Source organism: Sinocyclocheilus grahami, unplaced genomic scaffold (assembly GCF_001515645.1).
Source record: "Sinocyclocheilus grahami isolate Dianchi unplaced genomic scaffold, SAMN03320097.WGS_v1.1 scaffold991.1, whole genome shotgun sequence".
NCBI lineage: Eukaryota > Metazoa > Chordata > Actinopteri > Cypriniformes > Cyprinidae > Sinocyclocheilus > Sinocyclocheilus grahami.
In genome coordinates, this window is record NW_015506170.1 from 184912 (window position 1) to 204418 (window position 19507).

The following is a 19507-nucleotide window of genomic DNA, read 5'->3' on the forward strand; positions in this document are numbered from 1 at the left end:
TATATATATATTATATATTGTGTTTTTAACAATTTTAGAAACCCAGTCCACACATTCATGGGTGGTTTAAAATCCGATTCAAATCAGATAGTTTCCCTTAAATTAATATAAAATTGAATTAATGTGTGATTACAGTTGTGTACCTACAGGCTTGAAGCTTTGAATGTGGCTCATTCAAACAGAATTGAGATCATAATCATAATTAGTTTTTGTTTTTAAACTCTGTTATTACATAATCTGCATCAGTTTTTGCACTGACGGATTTATTTATGAATAATCTGGCCATTTGGTTTGGTATCCATCAAATTCAGAATAATAAGAAAGAAATGTTATTCAAAAGTTGTTTGTTTTTGAAAGAAATTAGTACTTTTATTCAACAAAGAAGCATAAAAAATGTATCATGGTTTCCATAAAAATATTAAGCAGCACAACTGTATGCAACATTAGTAATAAGAAATGTTTCAGCAGAAAATCAGCATATTTGAATGATTTCTGATGGATCGTGTGACACTGAAGACTGCCTGCTGAAAATTCCGCTTTGCATTACAAGAATAATTTATATATAAAAATAAAAAAATTTGAAATTGTAATAATATTTAACAGTTTTACTGTATTTTTGATTCAATAAATACAGCCTTGGTAAGCATAAGAGACTTCAGAACATTAAAACATCTTATCGCCCCCAAACTTTTTAACAGTAATGTAAATATAAACCGATTTTTCATAACTGCCATTGCAGTGATATACTGTAAAATCCCTCATATCATGATGTCAGAATATGAAACTTAAACTGCATGTCATTCTGCATTAGTAAATTAAATATAAAGTGGCACCTGAAAATGGGTGTGCACTTACAAGACACAACATGTTTAAATGCGTAAAATACAGCAATGTCTACAATGAATCCGTCCTCCATTGTCACACTGACAGCAACTCGGTGTGGAAGAAAACAACTCAGATGAAGTCATTACTATAGCAACTGATGTGGATGAGCTGGATATAAAGTGCATTGAACAAATGGATCCAATTGCATTGCGTGAAAAATGACAGTCAATCCTAAAGAATCAAATAAATTCAAAACAAAGATTTGTTTTTATGAATTAATTCCATGTCTGTCTTCATGCAGGATATATTCTGCAATACTCAGAGGACAACAGTGAGAAGTGGGGAAGTATTTCCATTAGTCCTAGCGAGCGTTCCTACCGTCTGGAGAACCTCAACTGTGGCACCTGGTACAAGTTCACGCTAACGGCTCAGAATGCTGTTGGTCCAGGCCGAATAAGTGAGATAATTGAAGCAAAGACTCATGGGAAAGGTGTGCATTTTGTTCTGTAAACCCAATTTCTCAAATAGTTGTAAGTAATTGTTCAAAGTAGTGATCACAAACACCCTTCTTGTTCTCCTTCATCGTCTTCACCCATCACAGAGCCACAGTTCTCCAAAGAGCAGGAGCTGTTTAATAGCATTAACGGAACATGTGTCAAACTCAACCTGATTGGCTGGAATGATGGCGGTTGTCCAATCACCTCCTTCACTCTGGAATACCGTCAATTGGACAGCCCTGTGTGGACCAAAGTGAAGTGCACGTCTCTTACGAAGAGCTTAAACCTCCAGGACCTGCAGGAAGCCACTTGGTACGAATTGCAGATGAAGGTGTACAACACCGCAGGGTTGGCTGAGAAGCGTGTCAAATTTGCTACTTTGAACTACGACGGCAGTAAGCGAAGTTTGATGGATCACCTTTACAATAAATTTGAATTATTTGTTTGCACTTTAAAATATTAAATGTGTTTTCAAAAGGCACCATTCCTCCGCTGGTGAAGACGGCGGTGAAGGACCCGGTGAAGAAAACCAGCAACGAGGGGATGAAGATGATGGTGACGATCTCTTGCATTTTGGTGGGAATGGTGCTGCTCTTCGTCCTGCTGATGGTGCTGAGGAGGAGGAGGAGAGAGCAGAGGCTGAAGCGGCTCAGGGGTCAGATGGTTTTCACAGCTCTTAGCTACAGATCAGAGCGTTTTCAAAGAGAAGGTGTAGATTCGTAGGCGTAAATACAGACAGCATATGTTACCATTTGAGATTTTACTCCTATCAGCCTTATTTTTCATGACTCGATAGTAGTTCCATTTTCAGTGTATGTTACTAAAGCTTATTGTTTTTTCCACAGATGCAAAGAGTTTGGCTGAAATGCTTATGAGGTAAACATGATGATTTTCAGTTTCGTTTTTTTAAAGCATAAACACCCCAAAATTCTAATTTTGTCATTTATTCGCCCTCATTTCATTCCAAAACTATATAATCTTTTTTCGTCTATGCAATAGAAAATAAGATATTTTGAATAATCTCTGAGCTGCTCTTTTCCACTCAGTGAGAGCATAATGATCCAAAATGACTAAAAGCATCATAAAAGTAGTTCATACGAGCCACTGTTCCAAATCTGCTGAAGCCATACAATAGAATCAGTGTTTTGAACCGATTCATTGTAACTGTTCCAAAGCATAATATGCACAAATGGATCAAACTTAAGTGAAACAAACTCAACACTCATAATATTTAGATTTTTTTGCACCCTCAGATTCCAGATTTTCAAATAGTTGTATCTCAGCCAAATATTGTCCTTTCAACAACAAACCATACATCAGTGGAAAGCTAATTCATTCAGCTTTCAGATGATGCATAAATCTCAATTTCGAAAAATTTACCCTTATGACTGGTTTTGTGGTCCAGGGTCACACATAATCTTCTGAAGCAAAACAACAGAATCAGTTTCTTTGAACAGATTCATTGTAATGGACAGTTCATGCACAAATGAATCAAACTCTCTCAGCACTGTATTAAAAAGCAAGCACCAATAGTTCATACAACTCACTATATTCCAGATCTTCTTAAACAAATCACTAGAATCAATTTCTCTGAACAGATTGACTGTAATAGACACTTCTAAAGAATATTATGCACAAATGAATCAAACTCTATCAGCATTTTGTTTAAAATCACCATCAAATAGTTCATTTTCCAGAACTGTCTGTAATAGATATAATTATGCACAAATGTATCTAACGTCAATTAATCAAACTCTTTTAGCATTTTATTAAAAAGCATCAAGTAGGTCATATGACTCACTATATTCCAAATCTTCTGTCATTCCAAATCTTCTGAATCAGTTTCCATGAGCAGATTCACTATAATAGACAGTTATAAAGAATATTCTGCACAAACTAATCAAATTCTATCAGCATTTTATTACAAAGCACCATCAAGGTGTTCATACGACTCGCTATATTCCAAATCTTCGGAAGCAAAGCAATAGAATCAGCTTTTTGAACAGATTCACTGTAACAGACAGTTCTAAAGAACATTATGGAGAATTGAATCAATAATAAACAGATTTGTGTAATAAATAAACCACAAAAGGCTGTTGCTTCAGAAGATTTTATGGATTTAGGATGCTTTTACATTGACTTTTTTGTTTGACAGTCCTTGGTTGCCATATTCTTACATTATATTGAAACTGCAGCTGCGAAATTCTTTAAAATATCTTATTTTGTGTTCCACAGAGGAAAAAAATCATATAGGTGGGTGAGCAAATAATGAACTTTTCCTTTGATGGCTCACATGTCATGCTGACTTTGTATAAGCGGATATGTTATTCTCAGGCTTGTTGTGTTCTTCTCCAGTAAGAATACAAGGCCTTCAGATACCATGAACAAACAACAGCAGACCCTCCGCATGCACATCGACATTCCCCGAGCGCAGCTGCTCATCGAAGAGAGAGACACCATGGAAACAGTGGGTGAGTAACAACCTAAACATTTGTCTGAGCAACAATGATACTATAGGGATCTCTAATAGTTCCATCTCTCCCTTCCCTGTTAGACGACAGATCAACAGTGCTACTGACGGATAACGATTTCGGAGAAACTGCCAAACAGAAGTCTGCTACCGTTACGCACTCTGTCCACTATCAGTCTCTATCGCAGGCCACAGGCCCGCTGGTGGACGTCTCTGACGTCCGACCTGGGACGAGCAAGAGCAGTCTGTCGAGTAAGAAAGAAACTTCTTAACACATAAATAATAGAGTGGCTATTTGATCATACTGTTTAACCGAGCATTTCGGAACCATCCCCAGATCCCACTTCTCGCCGTACAGCTAAAGCTGGTCCTGCAGCCCGTAACCGCTATGCCAGTCAGTGGACGCTGAATCGTCCCCACCCTCCTGTCTCCGTCCACACTCTAAGCACGGACTGGAGGCTGGGAACACCCAGAGTGGCCGGTTCAGTGGACAAAGAAAGCGACAGCTATAGTGTCAGTCCATCACAGGACACAGGTTAGTCTGCTACACTAACAACCAGCCTACACTGTATGTACAGCTTGAGCTTTTGTTAGGTTCTTTTTTTGTTGGCTTGACGCGTCATTACAGCTGGGTACTAAAATTATCTTATCAGCCTTTTTACAATATTTAGTATATTTCTTAATATTTATGTGCTTGCTGTTTAAAAAAAAACACAATAAAGAATGGTATTTAATTTTTTATGCATGAATATAAAACTACAAAGAAATAAACAGTAATGTTTACATACTTAAACCACTTTAAAGCACATAAATGGCATGCAGGAACATCCATGAAATTTATGGACTCAATCGAATCATTCAATAAATTCTGAACATATTTATTGTAACAGGCAATTCTATAGAATATTATGTGGAAAATTAATCAAACTTCAGTAGTCTATCAGCATTTTATTAAAATACAATACTGTTCAAGCGTTTGGGGTCAGTAAGATTTTTATTTTATTTTTTTTAAGAAATTAATACTTTCAGGATATTTTTATTTAATTTTATTTGTATTACTATTTTTTTTGTACTTTATATTCATCAAAGAATCCTAAAAACAATGCATCATGTTTTTCACAAAAATAATAAGAAATGTTTCTTGAGCACCAAATCTCATTATATTAGAAGGATTTCTAAAGGATCATGTGACACTGAAGAGTTATTTCTGCTTTTCCATCATAGGAATAAATTACATTTTAAAATATATTAAAATAGAAAACAATTATTTTCAATTGCAACAATATTTCACAATATTACTGTTATATATTTAATCAAATAAATGCAGCCTTGGTGAACATAAGAGATGTCTTTCAAAAACATTTTTTAAAAAATCTAATTATTTATTCTCAAAAGATACTCAATGGCCAAATAATAAAAATAATTTTAAATGATCACAAAATTTACAGTGTCAATTTTTTTTATGAGCAATAAAATCATATCAAGTATCATATCAAAGCTAATACATGCTAGAAGTTCCTATAGTTAATGATGAGTTCTGACCTGCTGTGTTCAGACCGCGCTCGCAGCAGCATGGTCTCCACCGAGAGCGCGTCTTCGACGTATGAGGAGCTGGCCAGAGCCTATGAACATGCCAAGATGGAGGAACAGCTACGACACGCCAAGTTCACCATCACAGAGTGCTTCATCTCAGACACATCCTCCGAGCAGATGACCGCAGGCACCAACGATTACACGGATAGTCTGACCTCCAGTACACCGTCAGAATCAGGCATCTGCAGGTTCACTGCCTCACCACCCAAACCCCAGGACGTCTGCAGGGTGATAAACATGGCCGTACCCAAGGCCCACAGACCAGGTGAGACTGCTGGTGGGAAGTAATGACTCTAAACTCAATTTCAGCCAATTGGAGCTGTTCTTAATAACCTTGAGTTAATATTTAAAAAGCTGGTGGAGCTATTTTCAGGAATTATATGCATTCTAAAGATGAGGTCACATTTTTTCAGCAAGTTTTTGTTTTTGTTTTTTTGGGGCAAAATCCAGTCATTCCAAAAGGAATTCACAAAAGCAATCTGGAATTTTGTGTTAATGCGAATGATTTTCCAATTTCGCAACTGTTACAAATTGGTTGCCACTTAACCAACAGAAAGCAGCTTGGTTTGAAAGTGACTTCTTTGTGAGCTGTGCTGAATACTTCCTAAATTATTGATAATGGATCTTTCTCCCCCACAAAATTTCACTAATTTGACAGCACATAAAGCCTAAATTATGCTGCCTTCTAAGATTCAGCCAAAATCTAAGGCAGAAATGCATGTATCCTTTGTGGATGAGGCAATTCCAGAATGGATTGTGATATTGATTAAAAAAAAAGAAACATAGCTCAATCTCATTAAAATGTCAGTTTTACACAATATTTCTGTGCGCTTTTAAAATGTTTAGAGTATTACATTCTTAGATTAGCAAAATTCTAATATCAAACTCCATTCAAAGTCAGTTGTGAATAGAGTTTCTCAGAATGCTTCATGAGAAGAGCGTGCTCATCTTGTAATTTGACCCAATCGTGCTGGGGAAAAAAAACAGCATAAGCCTTAGCTGGTCCCCCAGTCTGGTTTGGATGGTCTGCTGGCTGGTTTGGGAATGGTCTTTTTAGCTGGTCAGGCTGGGAGACCAGCTAAACCAGGTAAACAGAATCTTGGCTAGACTCAGAGACCAGGTTAAACCATCCGTCCTTCGGATGAGACATTAAACCGAGGTCCTGATTCTCTGTGGTCATTAAAAATCCCAGGATGTCAAATTCGCCCATTGGCCTCTGATCATCATGGCTTCCTAACAATCCCCATATCTACTGATTGGCTTCATCACTCTGTCTCCTCTCCACCAGTAAGCTGGTGTGTGGTGGGCGTTCTGGCGCACTATGGCTGCCGTCGCATCATCCAGGTGGATGCTGCACACTGGTGGTGGATGAGGAGATACCCCCTGACAATATAAAGCGCTTTGAGTGCCTAGAAAAGCGCTATATAAATGTAATTAATTATTATTATTATTATTATTATTATTATTATTATTATTATCTAAGACCGGCTAACCAGCTGGTTAAAGCCTATTTTTTGCAGGGAAAAAATTAGGTGCTCATGCTGCAAGATGCTAAAAAACATTAATGCCGAGTTCACACTGCACAATTTTAGCCCGATTTTTCACTCGCCGACAGGTTTTGCGAAATCACCGACAAATACCCAAAATCGGAGGCAAATCGGTGCTCGTTCACGTGAGTGACAATCACGCAGTGTGAATTATCAAAGATGCGATCTGAGGGAATCGCCGACGCCCGTGAAATATTTGGCATGCTAAATATCTGGAGCTGTCGGCGATTCACAATCACGCTGTGTGCAATGAGTTCTGACTGAAAATTACATCGGCAATGACCTACAGCCAATGAGAGACCAAGATACAGGGCAGCGGGAAGTTCGGGGAGGAATTATATGAAATGTAGTTTGCGGACCAGTGTTGCCAAATCCGCGATTGCCGCCGGTTGTTTTTTATGTCAGCAGGTTGAAGCGACCCCAATAACGTGATATTTAGGCCCTGGAATGTGAATTGTACCAGGAGAACCCCACCAAAAAAAAAATTATTTTACCCCCGAAAGCGATTTTTACTGGGGGACCCCCTCGAAAGCAATTGGGCTATTTTCAGGCTAGTTTTCAGTAGTAATTGGGCAGGTTTTGTAGCAAAAAACCTGGCAACCCTGCACCAGACAGAGCTGTCGGCGATTCTTCCTATTGTAAAGTCATACAGTGTGTAACCTTCTGTCGTCAACAACTGAATGCTACCCCAGATAGTCGTTCAGTGTGAAACTAACAGTGATGCGACGTCTTTGAAAATCATGCAGTGTGAACTCAGCATAACACTGCATCCGAATATGCCTACTTCCATACTATATAGCATGTGGAAAACAATACGGCCGAAAAACAGCATGTCAGAATTCATACTACTCAAAATTGGTAGGCAGAAAGTACCTTGATGAACTGCTACTTCTGCCAAGAGTGCGCATTCGATGGACAATTTACTATCCCATGAAGCCACGAGAGAGGAGTTGCGATTGGCAGTGAAATGATGCAACTGACGCTGGTAGGATGCATGGTAACATGGTGGATGTAGTACGCTCAAATTTCATTCACACTACCCATGTTTATACTATATAGAACATACTTTTTTAACAGTTGCGAGTTGAATTGCCATGCTGACAAAGTCTTTTTCTTTATCCTGCAGGAGGGGAGCTCGTACACCTGCCTCCATACCTGCGGATGGACTTCCTTTTGAACCGGGGTGTGTCGGGAGCGTCTCGGGAGGTGGCGATGGGCCAGGCCTGTTTGGAGCCGCAGAAGACTCGCTCGCTGAAGCGTCCCGCCTTGCTGGAGCCGACGCCCATGGAGGTGCCGACCAGCAGGGACGTGCAGCAGTGGCAGCCGGGCACAGCCTTGACACTTCCGCAGAGAGAGGCCGGAACGGACTTGGCACAGGCTGCCAAAATCAGCACCTCCCAGGAATCACTGCTGGACTCCAGAGGACACGTAAAACAGAGCAACAATCCCTACACAAAGTCCTACACACTGGTATAACAAAGATCGGACAAAAATAAACCATCAAGAGCAAAAAGCGAACTCTTCATGCGCGGTTGTATATATGTTTCCACTTCTACTCCTAACAGTTTCTTTATTTTATGCTTTTTTAAACAGTGAATTCACTTCTTAAAGAGAACTCCACACACCCAGAGATTGCCAAAATGATTTTATTATTATTAATATTAATTATGATGACTATGATGATTTACTGATTCACTTATTTTAGCAGTTAGTGTGCACCAACTAATGAATGGGAATCCATTTTAATTTTTTTTTACTAACATTTCTTTGTGTAATTAGTTTGAGATAAAGCGTGAGAGTGATTTCCATTGGTCCAAAGTTGTCACCATTCTGTTTCGAAGAAATCCTGGGAGTGCATGAGGACGAACCAATTTAAGATGAAGATGACAGTATGAATAACGACCGCTGGAGGGTCCAGCCCAGAATTTTTTTTGACTACAAAAATATTAAAATGTGAAGATTTCGTATTCTTACGAGTATAAATATATAAAAAAATATATATATATAAAATGAGAAATCACTTTTATTTGTGGGTATTACAGGGAAAATTTTTGATTTGGTTAATAAAGTCCTTTAGTCATGTTTGCACATATCTTGTTTAACCTAGAAAAGCCAGTTCTGACTGATGATTATTTGTGTTCCATCCTCTAATGTTGCAATATGAAAATCCATGAACCACGTTTGCTTTCTACTGTACTGTACCTCGCCCATGACGTGAGCTGAGAGCCAGAGCGAATAAAAAGACAGATTCAGGTGTAAATCAGCTGCAGTGGAAGCAAAGGTTGATTTAACCTGATGCATGGGGGGGGGACCGGACCACCTACTGCACTGACAGTGTGGCTCTTTCACCTCCTAAGTGTAGTGCACTAGAAAGGTGTCTTCAGGGCACGCTCTCTCTTCATTAGATTTATTTTTGCTGCACTACAGGGAAACTAAGACAATCTAAAGAGATCCCCTAAAGAATAACAATTATGATAATATTCATAAAGAACCACGAGCTGTTCTATATGATTATGGGCTGTATGGTAGCAATATGTTATTGTTGCCACTCTGCACCAAACTGTCTTGCAGGGAGAGTTATGTTGAAGAGTTGTGAGATGATATTTCGCTACATTTGATTAGATAAATCTATTGTCCTTACTTTACTCATTTACAAATGTCTTTTTTTCCACATTATTTTCTATTTCTTTTTTTCTTTTTCAACAAAGTGCTCACATTTGTGACACTCCAGAAAAGATTTTCCATGATAATCCTGTCGACTAATAAAAGGTTGATCCCCAAACGAATCTGGCAGTTTGGTTAACACTTTTCATTTTGCTGTGGGATATAAAGGGATCTGAGAGTATGTGATGAACGGTGAAAATGAACAGCTTAATATCCAAACCAAGATGGGATTCACTTTAGAGAGATGAACTTAAAGCAAAAATTCACCCCATTTATGTCGTTACAAACCTTCAGCATTTCTTCTGTTGTGTTCCACAGATCAAAGAAAGTCATACAGGGTTTGGAACGACACATTTTGGGTGAACTATTGCTTTAATCACAGCAAAGACACTGGATTATCTGGATGAATACTAGAGACATTTCGAGTTGGAAATCATAATCAAATGAGAGACAGAGAGCTCAGCAGGAATACAATGAAAGTAGAACCGCACATCCTCCTGAGACGAAGCAGAACTTTCCTTTTCTTGTTGGTGTGCTGATTTTCCTCAGCTACGGTGACCCAAGGGGACAACAGAACATTAGCAATGCAAACAAAAGTTAGAAATAGTCTGTAGCGAACCTGAAATAAACCACAATACATATAGTCCACGTCACAATGGAAATAATCAATGCAAAGGAAATGAGCCACAAATTGAACTGAAAGTGATTATATGGTATATGCTGGCTTTCTATATGTAATGCATTTATTATTCATGCTGTATGACCAATGCCCACATACACACTGAAAAGTTTCAAATGTAACAACTGCAGTTAAATATGGGAATCTGCTAAATTGTCACTCCGTGAGTCAGTCACAAATGGACATAAAAAAGTCAAAATAGATGTGCAATAAAGGAATAGTTCACCTAAAAATTTGCTGAAAATGTACTCGCCCTCAGGCCATCATAAAGATGAGTTTGTTTTTTCATCAGAAGAGATTTGGAGAAATGTAGCATTTCATGACTTGCTCACAAATGGATCCTCTTCAGTGAATGGGTGCCGTCAGAACGAGAGTCCAAACAGCTGATAAAAACATCACAATAATCCAAAATGATTGAAACATGACACATGACATAATCTACAAGTTCATCAGTTAACATCTTGTGAAGTGAAAAAAAGGCATTTTAACTTTAAACTATCTCATCTTGCTGAAATACCCGTAATACATAATTCTTAATAACGCATTCTCCAGTGAAAAATTCACATCAAAATCCAATAACATTTTTGTTTATAACCTTTCCTTTGTAAATGGTGCTTAATCTGTGCATATTTCTCTCCTGATTCAGAGAAGACGACTTTTCACCGGACAAAGCATTATTATGATGATACCAACCCAACCACTGCAATTTTGGAATACTATTTTGTTATACAAAGTCAGCAACACATGCCCTCATAATATTTTTAAATGTTGCTGCCTAATTGTTCGTAAAAAAAAAAAAAAGTGATTTGATTCTGGATCCAGGCTTGTGGCTTAATTTTTTTGCACTTATTTCTATTGTCCTGCAAACAATTTTCGTAATATTAGCATAAAAGTATCAAATTAGTAGCACAAAAATTTGCAACACAAATTAAATTAAGCTGCAACACAGCAGAATTACCTTGAATGCAGTGTTTTTACAACTGATTTTGGAAAAACTGTAAACGGTTTGCCTAGTTTCCATCAACTATCGATTGGCTACGTCAACTTGAATGGGAAAAACTATGGTTCCCTGTTTCCTATAGATTTTTACAATAGCGATTTTGGATTTAAAAGTAAAGTCAGAACTGTGGTTGGCGTTACCTGCAGAAACTTAAATTTTATTCTTCAACATAAATTATACCACCACAGGAAATTCCCAAAGGAACTATGACTCAAAAATGCTAATTCTCTTCCTTAATTTAGGAGTGCATACTTCACCTGAAGTTAGCTGGCAGAAAAACAATTAATGTTGTTTTCATCTTTTGTTGACTATTCTAATTTTGTTGAGCCCCTCTAGACCACCGTACCTTGCAGTCTGTTGTTTGGTGAGCGAATTCCCGTGTGGCCTTCAAAGAGCGTGAGAGACTCTCAGATTGCTGTATTGATTCAGAAGCTTTCAGTGAATAGCCGGAGACAGCCACTCTTCCTGGAGCGTTTGGACAGAAATTGGGTTTATAATGCTATGTCAGCCCGGTGGGTAATGGGGGAACACATTAGTCATTGTGACAGCTATATTCTCCATCTTCGTCTGAAGTGTGCAACAAATTAAGCGTCGCTTGCACATATTTATAGACGGTCTCTCGCTCAGCTGTTATTAACCACCACCATAAATAAACCTGCAGTGTGCTGAATTCTGATCTCTCTCAGAAATACACAGCTGTCAGCAACACAACACTGATGGCGTCTGAATGAAAAGAACCTGGCTGAGTTCCTCTCATTCTGTTTGATTAATCTTCACTGCTTCGGCTTGAGAACAATTTGGCTGTGATCTCAATGGAATATTGATATGCTGCGTAGTATACTGCAGTTTTATTAAAAATTGTGAAAATGTGAAACAGTATCTGAATTGTGCAACTATTATGCATTAGAAAAATAAGTGCTTCTCCCTAGTCCTTCTGAGGCTTCAAGGATAGAGTTCTTCTCAGCATTAAAACTGGAATGAGACGGTCTAGTAAGTGTGCATGGCTACGTCATAAATGTTTCCGACTCTGTGGTCATAGGACAAAAATACTATTAAAATTATAATTTGAAGAATAACATAACATTGCATAGCATACTAAAATTTAACAAGCTCAGTGTCAATCCATTTTCAGCAAATTCATTTTTCGTGAACTGGAATCTGTACCTAAAGAATGTGGGCGATTGAAGGATACACTTTATGCATCCTTTAAAACAGGCTGAATGAAGGATACGAAACGAAGACAGCCTACTAAGGATCCTTCAAATTGAGCCGTCTTTTGATGAAGCTTTATCATGTGGCAGCCTTACAAGGATGCGATCTTTCCGTTTGAGAAGCACCCATTATAAACGTTAGCATAGCATTTTAGAAATTATTTATTTTCTAACTATTATTTTGCTAACTTGATGAATACTATACAGTATACACTGTATACTGTCTACTGTATACTACACTGTTGTTACATGACGTCATCAGGTTTCAAGTGACATCTAAGTGTAGTTGTCATGTTGGAAATAAAAATTGTTATTTAGCATTTTTAGTGATATTTTGAGTAAAAATATTTTTAGTTTTTGGAAACCTGATGAACTAAAATGTCAGCAACATTACAAATGGAAAAGGTCAAATTGAGTGCATTGCATTATGGGATGCAATATTTCATGAGGTAAGTTCTGTATACTGCACATTTTGACAAGTTTAGTAGGTCATCTCTATACAAAGCATTTGCATACTGCGTTCAACATATTAACTGTATAGTGAAAAAGTAAGAGTAGTATGCTTGAACATAGCTTCACTCATGAAAAATGAGTTAAAATCAAGGCTGATATTTACTTTTCATTAGCCTCACTGAAAATGGAAGATCAAGTCAAGCACTTTGCCTTGGGTATTCAGGAATAGTAATAGTAGTATGGTAGGTAGTAAGAGCATCAGTTTTGTATGTGGACTTGTAAAACTGATCGGGTTTTACATTCACAGGCTGTTTGACTGCTCACATTATTTTCAGTGTGTATAGTTTGGTGTGAGCAATACAGATTAATAAACGTTTCATCTCAATATTTTTCCTGTGTGAGCAATAACTTTTGTTTTGGATCAGTTTGAATCCCTCTGTGTTTTCTTTCCTTTACTGCGTACATCAGAGTGTAACCCCCCCTCCCAGCTGAAACCTAATGAACCGGTCAGACCTCAGCATGTGGTTCTGAACAGAAAAACTACCGTAATTAGACCCATGAGGGGGATTTTTCTCTGAACTTCTTTGAAACCACCTATACATGACTCACAGAGCTCAGCATTCGTGCACATACTGGAATGACACCACAAAATAGTCGATTTTCAGCATAGTTTTATAAGATTATAGTGGTCAGCAAGCTGTTGATGAGATGGGCTTGTCTTCTCATTCTCTCGCTCTATTTTAAATGAGTGTTAATTCATTAAAGTAATTAATTGAATCACTTTCACAGATCAATAAACCAAGACTTGGATCCAGAATGAATTCATCACAATGGCTGTGTCCGAAACAGAACCAGCTGCCTCACTGCCCAATCGATGACTTAACGGATAGCATTTTGAATGAAGGTACCGCCTGAGGACACTAGTTTTAGATTGGCTTTTAATCTAATGCACCAGTAAATTTTAAGGAGATAACCAGGAAATAGAATCATATGTTGAAAAAAATATCAGTTAATTTCTGAATCTTTCAATGTTTTTGTTCAAAGTATGGAAATCATGAAGAATTTTAACAATTTCCTGAATTCCCAAATTCTTAATTTACTAAAAAGATCTGTCTCATAAGAGTCATTTGTTGTGTATTTCAAACTACATTTTTCCCATGTTGTTGGTGAAGCTCTTTTGTAAAAAAGATCTTATACACTGAAGCTACTTAAGGCAATATATAACTATCCAATTATATAATTAGTAATTATATCAGGGAGTGCTTTTGCATTAATGAGCAACCTCAATTACAGTGACAACACGAAATGTGAGAAGATAAATTCACACCTAAATATAACTAAGAACTAGAAAACATCCTAACTGAGTCCTGATTTAAACCATTTATATGATGTTTTATTAACAAGGTTCGGGAGGAGCATGATCAGATAATCAGTTTGGCCCAGGTGGAGCTCGTCAGCTAATCACCTTAACAAGCACATACGTGTGTATATATACAGCCAACTTACCTCAGTTCCACAAAAGTTTTCCAGCATCCCGCCTCCACCCCAACACTTCACTACTATTCTAATTTCCTCCCAGTCTTGGGATGGGGGGGGTGTTCTCTGGAACCAGAGCTCGGAGCCCTCCCTCTGGACAGCACACCAAATATGCTACTAATTGCTTAATCACATTATATGTTAGTGTGAACTCGTGAAATTCTGATTTAAAACCTGTTTAATTCCATCGGTCACAATAGTGACCATAAAGAAGGTTTTTGTTTATAAAGCTCTAAAAATGTTACTGAGTGGTGTGTTAGTGCATTTCCTGCAAATATAGAAAGAATAAAGGGTCTCAATTAAATATGTTAGTGCAAATTGACACATGACTAGAGCAGTCTCCTTATTGTTTGCACCATGATATCATCAAAGCTCCAAAACAAAAGCTTAGTAAAGTATGTTAACAAAGATATGACAAAGCTTTTTGGTACATATTATCTTTAAGGTGTCTAGTATTAATATATGAATTCACAATTATTTCGTTTTGTTGAGTGTGGTCATAGAATGAGTAATGGCAACAATAGTGACCACTGTGCATTAGGTATACGTCCAATTGCAGTTGTTAATGAATGTTGCACTAAAATATGTTACAATGACAAAGTTACAGTGAATACTGCACTAAACTGAAAGTTCAAATGTTACAAATAAGTTACAGTATTGATGTTTCAATACTGGTTCCAATAATATAACAATGTTATGATATGTTACAATAAATTAACATTTTTTAAATATGATGGTTGCATTTTTTTGTCATTTATCTCAGTACTCAGCACTATCAGTGTTGTATAAGGGTTTTTCTGCATAATGACAACCCTAGAATGTGACGAAACAGGGTTTAAAATAGAAATATTTAGAAATATATTAATTCGAGAAGGGTCTGGCTGCAGCCTTGCACTTGCACTCTCAGACTTGCACTCTCAGATACTTGCGCTTCCGCAATTGACATCACTTGCAGTTTTTTTTTATTATTATTTTGTTCTATTTATTGATTACTTTTTGTTTGAATCTCTCAACATTTTACAACAGTAGCCAGGTGGTGAAGACAAGAAAAAAGAAACTAAATTACAATGTCATTAGCAATCGCCACTTGCACTCTCCGCTACCTGCGACGTCACTTGCAATCGACACAAATCGTGCGTGTTGCCAATGGAGACAAGATGCTGTGGTGGTGATTAAACGATTAAAACTAATTTTATACTATAACGTACAGGGTCCTGCAAGAAAAAGACTAGACCTGCAAATCCGAGGCCACAGAACAGCAAAAAATGATCGCATGCGCAAAGTCTCTCGTTAAGCGTTTTCCTCCTGTAGAAAAACATAAACACTTAATATGGCTTAATGTATAAGATACATTAAGTACAAATAAAATATCAAATTTGATATATAGTTATTTAATGTACAACAAGGCAAGCAGATGGCCATGAACACAATGCTCAAACTTTCACTTGTCCTCCCATACAGCAAAACGCTTAATGTGGCATAATAACGGATGATAAAGCCATAAAGAAGGTTTTTGTTTATAACGCTCTAAAAATGTTACTGAGTGGTGTGTTAGTGCATTTCCTGCAAATATAGAAAGAATAAAGGGTCTCAATTAAATATGTTAGTGCAAATTGACACATGACTAGAGCAGTCTCCTTATTGTTTGCACCATGATATCATCAAAGCTCCAAAACAAAAGCTTAGTAAAGTATGTTAACATAAAGATATGACAAAGCTTTTTGGTACATATTATCTTTAAGGTGTCTAGTATTAATATATGAATTCACAATTATTTCGTTTTGTTGAGTGTGGTCATAGAATGAGTAATGGCAACAATAGTGACCGCTGTGCATTAGGTATACGTCCAATTGCAGTTGTTAATGAATGTTGCACTAAAATATGTTACAATGACAAAGTTACAGTGAATACTGCACTAAACTGAAAGTTCAAATGTTACAAATAAGTTACAGTATTGATGTTTCAATACTGGTTCCAATAATATAACAATGTTATGATATGTTACAATAAATTAACATTTTTGAAATATGATGGTTGCATTTTTTTGTCTTTTATCTCAGTACTCAGCACTATCAGTGTTGTATAAGGGTTTTTCTGCATAATGACAACCCTAGAATGTGACGAAACAGGGTTTAAAAACTGTGCATTAGGTATACGTCCAATTGCAGTTGTTAATGAATGTTGCACTAAAATATGTTACAATGACAAAGTTACAGTGAATACTGCACTAAACTGAAAGTTCAAATGTTACAAATAAGTTACAGTATTGATGTTTCGATACTGGTTCCAATAATATAACAATGTTATGATATGTTACAATAAATTAACATTTTTTAAATATGATGGTTGCATTTTTTTGTCATTTATCTCAGTACTCAGCACTATCAGTGTTGTATAAGGGTTTTTCTGCATAATGACAACCCTAGAATGTGACGAAACAGGGTTTAAAATAGAAATATAGACCTGCAAATCCGAGGCCACAGAACAGCAAAAAATGATCGCATGCGCAAAGTCTCTCGTTAAGCGTTTTCCTCCTGTAGAAAAACATAAACACTTAATATGGCTTAATGTATAAGATACATTAAGTGCAAATAAAATATCAAATTTGATATATAGTTATTTAATGTACAACAAGGCAAGCAGATGGCCATGAACACAATGCTCAAACTTTCACTTGTCCTCCCATACAGCAAAACGCTTAATGTGAGTTTATTCTGGGCTCACCTGCTTGCCTGTACATATTAGTTATGTATATTAATAATGTAGAGGAGCATACTGAGTTTGGCCTTTTTAGTCCATTATGCCACATCATGCCACGTTTTGCGGTATGGGAGGAAAATACTATATACATATTCATTATATTAATAAACTGTATATTTAATTTGATATTTTAATAGCATCTTAATACATTAAGCCATGTTAAGTGTTTATGTTTTTCTACAGGAGGAAAACGCTTAACGAGAGACTTTGCGCATGCGATCATATTCTGCTGTTCTGTGGCCACGGATTTGCGGGTCTTGTCTTTTTCTTGCAGGACCCTGTACGTTATAGTATCAAATTAGTTTTAATCATTTAATCACCACCACACAGCGTCTTGTCTCCATTGGCAACACACACGATTTGTGTCGATTGCAAGTGACGTCGCAGGTAGCAGAGAGTGCAAGTGGCGATTGCTAATGACATTGTAATTTAAAATTGTTTCTTTTTTCTTGTCTTCACCACCTGGCTACTGTTGTAAAATGTTGAGAGATTCAAACAAAAAGTAATCAATAAATAGAACAAAATAAAAAAGACTGCAAGTGATGTCAATTGCGGAAGCGCAAGTGTCTGAGAGTGCAAGTCTGAGAGTGCAAGTGCAAGGCTGCCACCAGACCCTTTTGGTTAATTCGGTATACACATTATCCCACCAGTCACAATTGTGGCCGACCATAAAACACAATTTTTCACACACTTTTCCATAAAAAAAAACAGACTATTTCAAGGGGTTACTACTGACACATCGTTTGGATATTTTCATGTCTGGGAAAAAATTTGGGATTAAATGGGTTAAACTCGAATCAGTGATCTTTTGGAATGTATTCATTTAGAACCATCTGAACGAACCGATTCAATACAATGAATCGGAATTTCCATCGAGGACATTTAGCACCACCTGATTCACTGAAATAAATCTGGCCTTAGCTCGAATGGATGCTTAGGACACCAAATAAATTAGGTAATATCCTTGTCATCAGTTTACTCTGCATAAAGTTATTATTTTACAGACTACATGACTGTGTTATTGTAGAAATAATTTCTCTAAAAATGAGAAGAAAATAAAAACACACAATGTGGACGAATTACCTGCACGTATGAATGAATGGTGCCGCACGCTGCATTCATTAAAATAAAGGTTGCGACGTTTAAAGGTGCAGTAAGGATTTCTGAGAAACACTTTTGAAAATTGAAATAAAACAATTCTGTGAATATTTGCTAACTACTCAGCAATAGGGGGTGTTTTTACGTTCATGATGGGGAAGAGAAAGTGTGAGCAGCGGGAGTTTTGTAGAAAGAGAAATGGTTGAGACATTATTACCAAAGAGGAAAAGGTCGGCGCTGGAGAGACGAGCGGGAAGGCCTGAAAACGGACACTGAGGTTGCTTTGTTTCTGTTCCACACGTGAGTAACATCGGTTTTGCTGTTTCACAGAACCAAGATAAGCTGTTGTTGTAGTATTAGCTATAGTAACAGCACAGGATTGACAGAGAGTTGCCTGTGTTGCGTCCTATGTTCGGGAATTTGGTGAAATGAAGGGAGGTGTACGTTGTTTGGGTGTCCATTTCAAATATTGGTCTTTGCAATTGACCACTTGTCTACTTACATGACATATTTCATGTATTTGGCCCAAGTGTTCTAAACTGCAAATGTGTGTCGAACTTTTGAATAACCAATGGGACACACTTACAACATAGTGTTGTAAAAATGCATTTTTATAATTTATTTACACATTCTGTACTTGTTTTAGAGATGTGTTGGATTTAGTGTATGTTAAATACACTTCACAAATTATAGGTACCACATATGATTGTTTCGTAGTTTTATTTCCAAGCGATTTGAATATTCTGGCAGCTTTGGGTGAAGCAGTGTGTGTGTTTTTCCAAATACACCTTCTAAAATCTTTCCTCCGCCAAATTTGGCAGAAAATAATGCATGTGCGAGAACAGTTATTGAAATATGTTGTCTTTTTTTTATTGAACCAGTTCTGAACAAGAACCAGAAATATACATGGATTTGGCATTTCATAGTCTTAAACCTTAAAGGATAGGTTTTGGACACAGCCAGTGTTGGAGGGAAAACAGATGGTATTGAAAATACAGCGAAATAATCAAATCAGTCACTGAGGTCATCCCAATATTTATTGAGTTCACATATGATTATTTCCAACTGTTTGGTGTCAGGAATAATACAATACACCACTTGATGACAAAAAAAAACATTGACTTGGGTAAGATGATAATGATAAACCACAAACACAATATCAGTCAAAACACAA

At 37.0% G+C, this 19507-nt stretch overlaps 1 protein-coding gene across 1 annotated transcript in view; it reads left to right on the forward strand.

Moving 5' to 3' along the window:
• LOC107565274 (Down syndrome cell adhesion molecule-like) overlaps positions 1–9460 on the forward strand; it is an 83299-nt gene extending 73839 nt beyond the window's left edge. Inside the window, exons 21-29 of the mRNA XM_016250496.1 lie at positions 1127–1315; positions 1427–1717; positions 1801–1977; positions 2168–2198; positions 3678–3793; positions 3877–4044; positions 4130–4327; positions 5348–5650; positions 8059–9460. Of these exons, the coding sequence (XP_016105982.1) occupies positions 1127–1315; positions 1427–1717; positions 1801–1977; positions 2168–2198; positions 3678–3793; positions 3877–4044; positions 4130–4327; positions 5348–5650; positions 8059–8408 (1823 nt within the window). The 3' untranslated portion in view covers positions 8409–9460. The remainder of the gene's footprint in view (positions 1–1126; positions 1316–1426; positions 1718–1800; positions 1978–2167; positions 2199–3677; positions 3794–3876; positions 4045–4129; positions 4328–5347; positions 5651–8058) is intronic.
• Positions 9461–19507: the final 10047 nt, after the last annotated feature.